This window comes from Schistocerca americana, chromosome 2 (genome assembly GCF_021461395.2).
Source record: "Schistocerca americana isolate TAMUIC-IGC-003095 chromosome 2, iqSchAmer2.1, whole genome shotgun sequence".
In the NCBI taxonomy this organism is placed as follows: Eukaryota; Metazoa; Arthropoda; class Insecta; order Orthoptera; family Acrididae; genus Schistocerca; species Schistocerca americana.
This window is the reverse complement of record NC_060120.1, coordinates 730,582,750-730,596,125: the sequence shown is the minus strand read 5'-3', so window position 1 is coordinate 730,596,125 and position 13,376 is coordinate 730,582,750. Positions and strand designations below refer to the sequence as shown.

The window sequence follows — 13,376 nt, the reverse complement described above, 5'->3', positions numbered from 1 at the left end:
TGTCAAACGTACATAATATTTTTTCGCCCTATTGTCATAACAGGACAAATGATTTTATTGCCAACTAACACTAGTGTGTTGGAGTAGTTTCGTATCCCACAATTACATTTAAAAATTATGGTGTTAATATACACTAAATATTAGTATTTATATGGTTAAGAATACTGCGCAAGAAAAAGGTAGCAACAAACAGACAACATAATAATCTCCATCAGAAACGGTTAGCTAATGTCCTGTTCTTCACGTTCCTTCAGCAACAACTGTTGGTGCTTGTTGAGTCATACAAAACAGAGTGGGATATTCCCCTTGAACACATGCAAGTCTTATTTAATTCAACAGCATTCAGGTTGGTGCAGTAGTAAGGCATTGAAGGCGCATTCTGGAGGATCAAGGTCAAATTACCATCTAGTCTTTAAAATTTAGATTATCCGTGGTTTCCTCTATATGTTAAGGCTAAAGTCACGATGATCCCTATGAAATGGCCCTATCCCCGCACTTTCCCAGTACAAGGTTGTGTTTCGTTTCTAATGACCTCCCAGTCGATAGGACATTAAACCGTAATTTTCCTTTCGTTTTATTTGTTTTCAATATGATTAGAGGCTCCTAAACAATTCAATTCAGATGCACAACATATTCAATTCTGAAGGACACAGATTAGGTACAGCTTGGTAATTCATATGCCTACTGTCACGTGTGTAATGTGTTGTGTAAATTTCATTTCAGTCGCTTCTGTCGTTGTTGATGTAGCGATTTTCACGAAGTTTAGCGTATTGGCAAGTACAGGAAATACATTGCAGTACAAATGAGAAATCTGGCAACGAAAAGACAGAAACGTCATGTAACATACAGAATTCCTTCTTTATTACGGTGTCCAGTCATGTACATTTTACACTTTTCGTCGGTGGACATTTTAGAAGTATTTATAAGTTCACAAAGACAGTTTTCTTTTCTTTTGTTCATTTCGCTGAATGCTATTAGCTAATAATACAAAAATTTCTTAGTTACATACGGGCGGTCATTCGTAAAGCCCAACACGTTGACTTCAGAAGCTTACTTTTCGTCCTTGCGTCCGTCATTGAGGAACTCGAATCTCATTCGGAGGTAGTGTCAAAGTGTTCCATTTTTGCTGGCTGTGTAATGTTGTTATAACATTAAATTTGACAGATATCGTATAAATCAAATCCAAAGGAAACATTATTAATCACCAAAAATTGTGTTTGAGGCAATCAAAACTAATACACAGATAAAAATATATACTTACACATAAATTTTTATTGAAAGACATAAACGGCAAGAAAAACTAAATGCGACCGTCGTTTCTTTTATTAGGGGAACATTTCGTCGTAGGAGACATGTGACACAATCCTGTTGGCCATTTCAAGAAGTACTTCTGCAATTGATCTCTCGATGACAGGTTTAGCCAGAGGCCAGATGTTCATACCATTGTCGCCTTGGTCATAGGTATCATCACCTAAAAAGAAGTAGCAAACAATTCAGAATAAGTTTGTGAATATCATCATAAATCAAAGAAATTTACTGCATATGCAAAAAATAATTTCTGGTTGGAGACCTATGAAGTCACAGACATTTCGACGAGTTACGCTCCTCATTTGCGGATTATTTCTGTAATAAAACCCGTTCAAGACCAAGCGAAACTCCTTGGTTAGAGGAGCATAGTGTTACTAATTCATACAACGTAAGGAGAAATTTTCGGACAGACAAGTTTTTGGTGATATGTGCAACTGCAGAATTCGAGAATGTAGACATAAGATGCCACAAATGTTTGTGTATCGCACTGTAATTCTTGTTAATAGGTCTGTATATTATTATTATTATTATTATTATTTCTTTCTTGTCTCAGACGTTATGTCTGGTTAAAAATGGAAGGTGACGTGGACCTTGATCAAGCGTGACTTCCTTTTAACTGTACGGTATATGTTACATTGCATTTAGGAACTTTCGGGTTATTGAACAAGTGTCAATAATTACAGATTTCTGTAGTTGTATATATAAGTTTGAATGTAGCTGTATTGCATTGATGTACTGGTGGATATTGTGTGGTATGACTCCTGTAGTTGATAGTATAATTGGTATAATGTCAACTTTATCCTGATGCCACATGTCCTTGACTTCCTCTGCCAGTTGGATGTATTTTTCAATTTTTTCTCCTGTTTCCTTTTGTATATTTGTTGTATTGGGTATGGATATTTCGATTAGTTGTGTTAATTTCTTCTTTTTATTGGTGAGTACGATGTCAGGTTTCTTATGTGGTGTTGTTTCATCTGTTATAATGGTTCTGTTCCAGTATAATTTGTATTCATCATTCTCCAGTACATTTTGTGGTACATACTTGTATGTGGAAACATGTTGTTTTATAAGTTTATGTTGTAAGGGAAGCTGTTGATGTATTATTTTTGCTACATTGTCATGTCTTCTGGGGTATTCTGTATTTGCTAGTATTGTATATCCGCTTGTGATGTGATCTACTGTTTTTATTTGTTGTTTGCAAAATCTGCATTTATCTGTTGTGGTATTGGGATCTTTAATAATATGCTTGCTGTAATATCTGGTGTTTATTGTTTGATCCTGTATTGCAATCATGAATCCTTCCGTCTCACTGTGTATATTGCCTTTTCTTAGCCATGTGTTGGATGCGTCTTGATCGATGTGTGGCTGTGTTAGATGACATAGGTGCTTGCCATGTAGTGTTTTCTTTTTCCAATTTACTTTCTTCGTATCTGTTGATGTTATGTGATCTAAAGGGTTGTAGAAGTGGTTATGAAATTGCAGTGGTGTAGCCGATGTATTTATATGGGTGATTGCTTTGTGTATTTTGCTAGTTTCTGCTCGTTCTATAAAGAATTTTCTTAAATTGTCTACCTGTCCATAATGTAGGTTTTTATGTCGATAAATCCCCTTCCGCCTTCCTTTCTGCTTAATGTGAATCTTTCTGTTGCTGAATGTATGTGATGTATTCTATATTTGTGGCATTGTGATCGTGTAAGTGTATTGAGTGCTTCTAGGTCTGTGTTACTCCATTTCACTACTCCAAATGAGTAGGTCAATATTGGTATAGCATAAGTATTTACAGCTTTTGTCTTGTTTCTTGCTGTCAACTCTGTTTTCAGTATTTTTGTTAGTCTTTGTCTATATTTTTCTTTTAGTTCTTCTTTAATATTTGTATTATCTATTCCTATTTTTTGTCTGTACCCTAGATATTTATAGGCATCTGTTTTTTCCATTGCTTCTATGCAGTCGCTGTGGTTATCCATTATGTAATCTTCTTGTTTAGTGTGTTTTCCCTTGACTATGCTATTTTTCTTACATTTGTCTGTTCCAAAAGCCATATTTATATCATTGCTGAATACTTCTGTCATCTTTAGTAATTGGTTGAGTTGTTGATTTGTTGCTGCCAGTAGGTTTAGATCATCCATGTATAGCAAATGTGTGATTTTGTGTGGGTATGTTCCAGTAATATTGTATCCATAATTTGTATTATTTAGCATGTTGGATAGTGGGTTCAGAGCAAGGCAGAACCAGAAAGGACTTAATGAGTCTCCTTGGTACATTCCACGCTTAATCTGTATTGGCTGTGATGTGATATTATTTGAATTTGTTTGGATATTAAGTGTGGCTTTCCAATTTTTCATTACTATGTTCAGGAACTGTATCAATTTAGGATCTACTTTGCATATTTCCAATATTTGTAGTAACCATGAGTGGGGTACACTATCAAAAGCTTTTTGGTAATCAATGTATGCGTAGTGTAGCGGCCTTTGTTTGGTTTTAGCTTGATATGTCACCTCTGCATCTATTATCAGTTGCTCTTTACATCCTCGTGCTCCTTTGCAACAGGCTTTTTGTTCTTCATTTATAATTTTGTTCTGTGTTGTATGTGTTATTAATTTCTGTGTAATGACTGAAGTTAATATTTTGTGTATTGTTGGTAGGCATGTTATGGGGCGATATTTAGCTGGGTTTGCTGTGTCTGCTTGTTCTTTAGGTTGCAGATAAGTTATTCCATGTGTAAGTGTGTCAGGGAATGTGTATGGGTCTGCAATGTATCTGTTAAACAATTTAGTTAGATGTGAATGTGTTGAGGTGAACTTCTTTAGCCAGAAATTTGCTATTTTATCTTTTCCAGGGGCTTTCCAATTGTGAGTAGAATTAATTGCTTGGGTGACTTCATGTTGCAAAATTTTTACTTCAGGCATTTGTGGTATCAACTTGTGTGTGCCTGTTTCTGCTTGTATCCACCGTGCATGCCTGTTATGTTGTACCGGGTTTGACCATATGTTGCTCCAGAAGTGTTCCATGACTGTTACGTTTGGTGGATTGTCTATTTTAATGTGTGTGTTAACTATTGTCTGGTAAAATTTCTTTTGGTTTGTGTTGAATGTTTGGTTTTGTTTCCTTCTATTTTCACTTTTTTTGTATCTTCTAAGTCGTTTGGCAAATGCTTGTAATTTCTGCTTCTTTTCATCTAACTGCTCTGTCGCTTCTTGTTGTGAGATTTTACCTAACCTTTTTCGTTTTTTTTTATGACATTTCATTTCTTATAAATTGTGTTAGCTGTCCGATGTCTTTTCTCAGTTTTTCTATTCTGATCTATAGCCTGTGTTGCCATGCTGGTTTTGTGGGTTTCTTCTGTGTGTTGGTTGGTTCTGATCTCTGCCTAGTGTGTATATTTAGTGTAGTGAGTGCTCCTATATAAACCAGTAGTTGTAACTCTTCCATAGTTGTGTTTTCATTTATTTTGTTGTGTATGATTGTGTTGATAGTTTTTATTGTTGTTTCGATTTGTGGGTTATTTGGCGGTCTATGCAAGAATGGTCTAATGTCTGTATTTGTTTCTTTGTATTCTATATATGTCAGCCGAAATTTTTCTTCTATATCTAACATGTGTGTCACATTGCGTTCTATTTATACTTGTTCTGGTGGCTGTCTTAAGATTTCGTTTTCCTCTGATTGTTTAATTGATGCGTGTTGATCTTTGTTTGTTTGCTCTGGGATGGTTGAGTCCATTACTGTATTTTCTTCTTCTTCTGATTGCACATTATTTTGTTCCAGTATTTGTTGTACTTGTTGTTTGATGTTTTCTAATTCTGACTCGGGTATCCTGTTATTTTTGGTTATTACACGGATCTGATCAGCTAGTCGTTGTTCTGTTATAAATTTTAATTCTGGGTATCTGGTAATAGATGTTGTGTATGCTTGTGATCTGTATCCAGTTGTGTTGGTTCCTAGGTTTGTTGCTTGGTAATAACAGAACATGAGGTGTCGTTTAACTTCATCTGACCATCTCATCCTCTGTCTTTGTTTTCCTTCTAGGGTGGTTGCAGGAAGCATATCCTGCAAAACACCTCTATTTGGATTTAAATCAGTTTCCAGTTGGCTAGCAGTGTTGTTACCATTGTGGGCGGCCATAGGGTTCAAGTGTCGTCCCCGACCATGATGGCGCTTGTCCGAGGCATCTTTAGTTCTGTCCTGAACCAACTCATCACACTAAAAGGGGGGTTAGCCTTATTAGTGGTTTGTTCTTTTCGTCGCCTTTTACGACTGGCAGAACATACCAGAGGCCTAATTCTTTTCCCGGGCCTCCACGGGAATTATTATTATTATTATTATTATTATTACCATTATTAATATTATCATTATGTATGTACAACAACATCTTCTCCTAGGCAACACACAGGAGTCAGAATTGACAGAAAGAAAGATTTTGCTGAAAGATCAGTAATTGTTTCCGCAGTGTTCAGTATGTGTGGTAAACATTGTTCATAGGCTAGTGTTGATATAATGAAGAACAATTGTAACAGTAATAACTATTTTTTTATGAAGTGTCAATATTTTAAAAGCAAGCTATCAATTTATAAAAACTAATTATTAACAACTTTCTATATTGCCTCTTACTTAACTTTACGTGTATTTCGTACGCATTCTTTTGAATTACATTATAGTAAATACCGATTACAGTTGCAATTTTCGCCCCATCGTAAAAACTTTCGCCGAAACGGCGAATTTGCGACAGCATTGATCAATTACTTTTATTTCATTCTCTGAAACTGTTACTGAAAATTTGCTCGAATAATTGTTGCTGTAAGTTTGTTTCTTTACTTCAGCCATCTTACATTTCACAGAAGAAATGTTGCTTATAATTTTATATAAAAATTTTAAAGTTTTTTACGACCTTTTTACAGTGCCATTAACATTCTTAACATAGGAATGTATCTTCTTAATTTGAACACAAAAGTAACATATGACAATTACGTGAGCGTTGTTTCAAAGATATAGTGATTTCCTTCTGTGCTTACGAACATCAGAAATTGATTACTGAATCTTTGAGTTTTAAGCTCAGTGAAACGTAGCTATAGATTTTTTCTCTGTATGTTACAGAGGTACGTCTTTCTAAGGTCATCACCGAGAGAAAGGCTTGCATCAGACCGCAACCAACAGCTCTCATACCTGTGTGCAGATAAGCTAAATCTGCTTCTCTGAGTTATATGCGACATTCAGCTGTAAGGTTGCTCTTCGAATTTTCTTTATCTATTAACCCTTGTAGTTAACTGATGATGTGTGTATCAAATCATTTAATTTTTCTATACGTGATCCCCTATTTTAATCACCAATCTCAAAGTCTTACATTTAGTGTCACGATGATAGCGCAAGTGGTGTCCACTCGTACTGAAACGCCATCTTTTTTTTTTTTTTTTTTTTTGCAGATTTTGACTTGAATCTCTCCATGAGCCCTCTCGGAACATCGTTAGCAATGTTTAGCCTCTAAAATTAAGAAATGTTTCAACATTAAGAATTCGCAACCAGTGATGGTACAACAACGATTAATTGAAAATAAAATAAAAAGGGACCGGTAGTCCTGTCTCTCTCCATACATGGAATTCACTTTATTTCTGAACCAATCGCGGGCGCAAAGTACTCTCATTTAGTAATAAATGCTGGATTTACTTCCTTCATAAAGCAATAATAATGTTCTTGACCGTCTTTGCGAAGGAGTAAATACTCTTTCTTTATATGTGCAGCACAATATACATAAATGACCTTGTCGATGACATCGGAAGTTCACTGAGGCTTCTTGTGGATGATGCTCTGGTATATCGAGAGGTTGTAACAATGGAAAATTGTACTGAAATGCAGGAGGATCTGCAGCGAATTGACGCATGGTGCAGGGAACGGCAATTGAATCGCAATGTAGACAAGTGTAATGTGCTGCGAATACACAGAAAGAAAGATTCCTTATCATTTAGCTACAATATAGCAGGTCAGCAACTGGAAGCAGTTAATTCCATAAATTATCTGGGAGTACGCCTTAGGAGTGATTTAAAATGGAATGATCATATAAAGCTGATCGTCGGTAAAGCAGATGCCAGAATGAGATTCATTGGAAGAATTCTCAGAAAATGCAATCCGAAAACAAAGGAAGTAGGTTACAGTACGCTTGTTCGCCCACTGCTTGAATACTGCTCAGCAGTGTGGGATCCGTACCAGACAGGGTTGATAGAAGAGATAGAGAAGATCCAACGGAGAGCAGCGCGCTTCATTACAGGGTCATTTAGCAATCGCGAAAGTGTTACGGAGATAATAGATAAACTCCAGTGGAAGACTCTGCAGGAGAGACGCTCAGTAGCTTGGCACGGGCTTTTGTTGAAGTTTCGAGAACAAACCTTCACCGAGGAGTCAAGCAGTATATTACTCCATCCTACGTATATCTCGCGAAGAGACCATGAGGATAAAATCAGAGAGATTAGAGCCCACACAGAGGCATACCGACAATCCTTCTTTCCACGAACAATACGAGACTGGAACAGAAGGGAGAACCGATAGAGATACTCATGGTACCCTCCGCCACACACCGTCAGGTGGCGTGCGGAGTATGGATGTAGATGTAGATATACATGTCATAGATGATATGTTTAAAAATAGGCAAAAATAATTTAAAAAATTTCAATAACCCTCTAATATTCACACTTGTTCTCGAACCAGTGCTGTGGATGTGTTATCTAACTCTAAAATAATCCTTAGAAGCATTTACATCTTAATCTTAGATTTGTCTTTACCTTTTGAGAGGGTAAAGAAGTCGACTGAAGTTATATTTCAGTTAAACAATCTGGGCAAACAGAAATAACTTCTAATGCACAAGGCTACCTCCAGTACACGTTAGATATCGGTTTATGAACCTCTTTAGGCCATATACATTTTCTATTTGTACTGTATGGATACATACGTATTAATAGCTGTCAATCTAGTGGAAACATGGACCAAAGGAGTGTCATATTAAGCAGCCATTTCTGAGTCGTTATATGTTTTTAATTTTTCACAATTATGTGGCTATTCATTTTCAAACACAAACTGCTTAAAAATGGTTTTGCACTACCTGCACATCTGCGAACAAGTGTAAGCTCATAGTTAAGAGGTACAGGAAACGAAATAATGGGATTTAATTCTGTAAAAAAAGAGAATTAGTGCAGTCTCCTAGAAAGTACACTTTTTACGCATCTGTGAACCGAAAACCTGATGGTAGGTACCATTTTGATCCGCCCCGTTCATTGTATGGTTCTTGGCTCCTCCTCGGCACGCTGTACACAAGGTTGTCGAGGCACTGTTCAAGCCTGTCCCATTCTTTAAAGGAGAGGTGCCTCAGGTTACACATTGTGTTCGAGAGTTTGTACCATGATGCGCTACAGGTTACAGCTGGTCTCAAACATGATCTGTCGGGCTCAGGTCAGCAGATAATGCAGGAAATTCCACACACTATGTGGATTACTGCCTCCTGGAGGAAGGTGTCCTCGAGATGCCCGCGGTTTATTCGTGCATTATCGTCTTGAGAGCCGAACCCGTCGCTGAAATGTTAACTCTAGGTCGGGGCAGTTGGTAGGAGGTTCCTGTACTGGTGCTGCACAGTCGTAAAATTACCCTCTACTGCGTTGAGAGGCGCCCAACATTCCTGTATGATACTGGCCCGAACATTGTTGACTCACCTCTCTGGTAACCACTGACTGCCTTAACTCTCTCCCACGATGTTCTTTAGACGGCAGACAAATAATACATACATCAGTTGCAGAGAACCCGGGTCCACTGATCCCAGTTCCTTTCCAAGTGTCCCTTCGTCTACAGCCTTGAGGATTTGTACTGTTGGCCGTATTGTACATTTAAAGGCCAAATTCCTCATGTGGAGAGACTTTAGCACTGTCTGGGACAACACAGCCCTCCTGGTTGCCTGTAAAAAGGCACCGCACTGTTCTGCAATACTCTCCTGCAGTGGAGTCAGTGTTAAAAGATCCCTGACAAATGGTTGGTTGGTTGGTTTGGGGAAGACCAGACAGCTTGGTCATCGGTCTCATCGGATTTGGGAAGGATGGGGAAGGAAGTCGGCCGTGCCCTTTCAGAGGAACCATCCCGGCATTTGCCTGGAGTGATTTAGGGAAATCACGGAAAACCTAAATCAGGATGGCCGGACGCGGGATTGAACCGTCGTCCTTCCGAATGCGAGTCCAGTGTCTAACCACTGCGCCACCTCGCTCGGTCCCTGACAGATGGCAGCAATGTGGTGGCCAATACTCAACTGCGACACGCAGACAGCTGCACGCAAAAACTGTAATCATCTATGGAACTGCAACAACGCTGAGAAATCGGCATAAAGATATTTGAAATATATCAGGCACAACCACGTGCCTCTTTCATTTAATATGTTTCTGATTCACTGATTACAAGGTAATAACAGCGCAGATTCCTATAGCATTGCTTTTATGAAAGTATATCAGAACACAGTGACTATATATACTGAGCTCTTTCTAGCCTTATTTCTTTTTGTTTGACAAGATGCTGGACTTCCTTGTTCTTCTGAGTATGTAAGTGGTAAGGTGCAATGCACTGGGTTTGAGATAGGCAGATCAGAGAATGCAGCAAAAAGAGCGGCGCCTTGCATCAGCCCAGGCTGAAGCTTCAGGTGTGGTCTCCACGCCCCCCCCCCCCCCTCCCCTCTCCACCATTCCCCACCTACGGCAGGCTACTGTGCATTTTACAACCAAGTCTTGTCCAGAGGCCAAACAGAGGGTGGGAAGCGACTCTAGCAGAAGGAGAGTGACACTCCCTAATATTGCATATTTAGAAAGAAAGACGGCTTGCAGAAAATAATGGCCTAGCCTCACGAGCCGCCTTCTAGTTTCAGACAACCTCTGACGCAAAGCTAGTTGCTGGGTGGAAAAATTAACCATTGGTGAAGCTGATAGTGACACCGTGGAGACGGTACCGAAACGAAATTTCTTTAGAGGTAGAAGCTCATATTGTGGTGTGGTAGATGTATGATCGTGATGCTTCGTATTGGTGGAATTTTGTCTGCTTCAAGGAACCTCGCTATTGGATGGCCGTGTTCGCATTTTCCGCATTACCAGGCATCTTCCGTTTGGTAGAAAGAAATACCTGTGCATAAGACTGAGCCTAATAGACATCAAAAAAGTATTGCATCACCTCGGTTCCGAGAGTTTCGGAACCTGTACAGGAAACTAGAACAGATATCAACATAAACATCATTTCTGCCCTTTTTATTGCTCATGAAAACCACACATTGCATGTTGTACAGCGAGACCTTCTGAGGTGGTGGTACAGATTGCTGTACGCTCCGGTACCTTTAATACCAAGTAGCACGTCCTCTCGCATTGATGCATGCCTTTATTCGTCGTGGCATACTACACATAAGTTCATCAAGGCACTGTTGTCCCACTCCTCAAGGGCGATTCGGTGTAGATCCCTCAGAGTGGTTGGTGGGTCACGTCGTCCATAAACAGCCCTTTTCTATCAATCCCAGGCATGTTCAATGGGGTTCATGTCTGGAGAATATACTGGCCGCTCTATTCGGGAGATGTCGTTATCCTGCAGGAACTCATTCACAAGATGTGCAATGGGGGCGCGAATTGTCGTTTATGGAAGACGAATACCTCGCCAATATGCTGCCGATATGTTTTCATTGTCGGTCGGAGGATGGCATTCACGTATAGTACAGCCGTAACGGCGCCTTCCTTGACCCCAGCGGCCCCACATGATTCCACCCCAAAACAGCAGGTAACCACCACCTTGCTGCGCTTGCTGGACAGTGTGTCTAAGGCGTTCAGTTTGACCGGGTTGCCTCTAAGCAAGTCTCCGACGATTGTCTGGTTGAAGGCATATGCGATACTCATTAGTGAAGAGAACATGATGCCAATCCTGAGCGGTCCATTCGGCATATTTTTGGGCCCATCTGTACCGCGCTGCATAGTGTCGTGGTTGCAAAGATGGATCTCGCCATGGACGTCGGGAATGAAGGTGCGCTTCATGCTGCCAATTTTGCAGTTTCAGGTGCAACACGACGTTCTGTGGCTGCACTAAAAGCATTATTCAACATGGTGGCGTTGCTGTCAGGGATCCTCCGAACCGTAATTCGTAGGTAGCAGTCATCCACTGCAGTAGTAGCCCTTGGGCGGCCTGAGCGAGGCATGTCATGGACAGTTCCTGTCTTTCTGTATCACCTCCATGTCCGAACAACATCACTCTGGTTCACTCCTAGGTGCCTGGATCCTTTCCTTGTTGAGAGACCTTCCTGGCACAAAGTAACAATGCGGACGCGATCGAACTGTGGTATTGACCGTCTAGGCATTGTGGAGCTACAGACAACACCAGTCGTGTACATCCATCCTGGTGGAATGACTGGAACTGATCGGCTGTCTGACCTCCTCCGTCTAATAGGCGCTGCTGTTGCATGATTCTCCACATCTATGGGCGGGTTTAGTGACTTCTCTGAACAGTCAAAGGGACTGTGTCTGTGATACAACATCCACAGTCAACGGCTATCTTCAGGAGTTCTGTGAACTATGACGATGCAAAACTTTTTTTTTTATGTATGTATACTCAGGAATCATGTAAGTGTGTGTATCTTGTGCATATTAGCCGTGTACTTTGTAGACGGACAGAGGCGTGCATCTTGGCAAACGAGTGGGGTCAGGAGTTGTTACGACATCAGCATGACCCTCTTCCTGTACCATAGAGCTATTTGCACAAGAGCAGAATTCTGCTGCGTGAATGTCGGTGGACAGTTACAATGAGCATAATAAGCAGCACTGCTGTGTTAGGGCGTTTCTTGGTCTGCAATTGTGGAAGTCATTTCGATCACCTGTTTCAGGTGCACCACTACTGTAGCGAATGTATCAGTTCCTCAAAAACTATTAGGATTACTACCACTGGTTTTCATTGGTGTTAAAGAGATTCGAGGATAATTTTCAGACTCCCGTTAGTTTCAGAAAGGCAATTTTCCTGTTGGTTCAAGTACCGTTGAAAATCAACAAAGCTACTACTTGAAGTTTGCGTAAAGAGATTGTAAATCATTTCATGTTCATGCGTCATCTATTTGGAATGATTATGTTTTTAATTGAATTAATTACTGTCTCAATCGGAAGATTGTATCTGTTAAACATCTTCCATTCATATTGATTAGCTTTAGGGCCTATAACTAGACCCTTAAACCATTCACGTTGTCCATTAAAGTTGTGCACACTAAATTATAGCTAATCTCTTAAAGGTGTCTCCGGCTCTTACACTACTGGCCATTAAAACTGCTACACCACGAAGATGACGTGCTACAGACGCTAAATTTAACCTACAGGAAGAAGATGCTGTGATATGCACATGATTAGGTTTCAAGAGCATTCACACAAGATTGGCGCCGGTGGCGACACCTACAACGTGCTGACGTGAGGAAAGTTTCCTACCGATTTCTCATACACAAACAGCAGTTGACCGGCGTTGCCTAGTGAAACGTTGTTGTGATGCCTCGTGTAAGGAGGAGAAATGCATACCATCACGTTTCCGACTTTGATAAAGGTCGGATTGTAGCCTATCGCGATTGCGGTTTATCTTATCGCGACATTGCTGCTCGCGTTGGTCGAGATCCAATGACTGTTAGCAGAATATCGAATCGGTGGGTTCAGGAGGGTAATACGGAACGCCGTGCTGGATCCCAACGGCCTCGTATCACTAGCAGTCGATATGACAGGCATCTTATCCGCATGGCTGTAACGGATCGTGCAGCCACGTCTCGATCCCCGAGTCAACAGATGGGGACGTTTACAACAACCATCTGCACGAACAGTTCGACGACGTTTGCAGGAGCATGGACTATCAGCTCGGAGACCATGGCTGCGCTTACCCTTGATGCTGCATCACAGACAGGAGCGCCTGCGATGGTGTACTCTACGACGAACCTGGGTGCACGAATGGCAAAACGTCATTTTTTCGGATGAATCCAGGTTCTATTTACAGCATCATGATCGTCGAATCCGTGTTTGGCGTCATCGCGGTGAACGCACATTGGAAGCGTGTATTAGTCATCGCCA

At 40.3% G+C, this 13,376-nt stretch overlaps 1 protein-coding gene across 2 annotated transcripts in view; it reads right to left on the bottom strand.

Moving 5' to 3' along the window:
- Positions 1 to 839: 839 nt before the first annotated feature.
- Positions 840 to 13,376, bottom strand: part of LOC124596337 — a 52,222-nt gene continuing 39,685 nt past the window's right edge. The window contains exons 6-7 of one of the 2 annotated variants that reach the window (XR_006978293.1): positions 1,262 to 1,471; positions 840 to 1,130 (exon numbers count right to left, since the gene is read on the bottom strand). Coding sequence is in view for 1 of the 2 variants with exons in the window: in XM_047135440.1 (XP_046991396.1) it covers positions 1,326 to 1,471 (146 nt within the window). In the remaining variant the exon portion in view is untranslated. Of the gene's footprint in view, positions 1,472 to 13,376 lie in introns of both variants that reach the window. The other variant, XM_047135440.1, reaches the window with a different exon arrangement.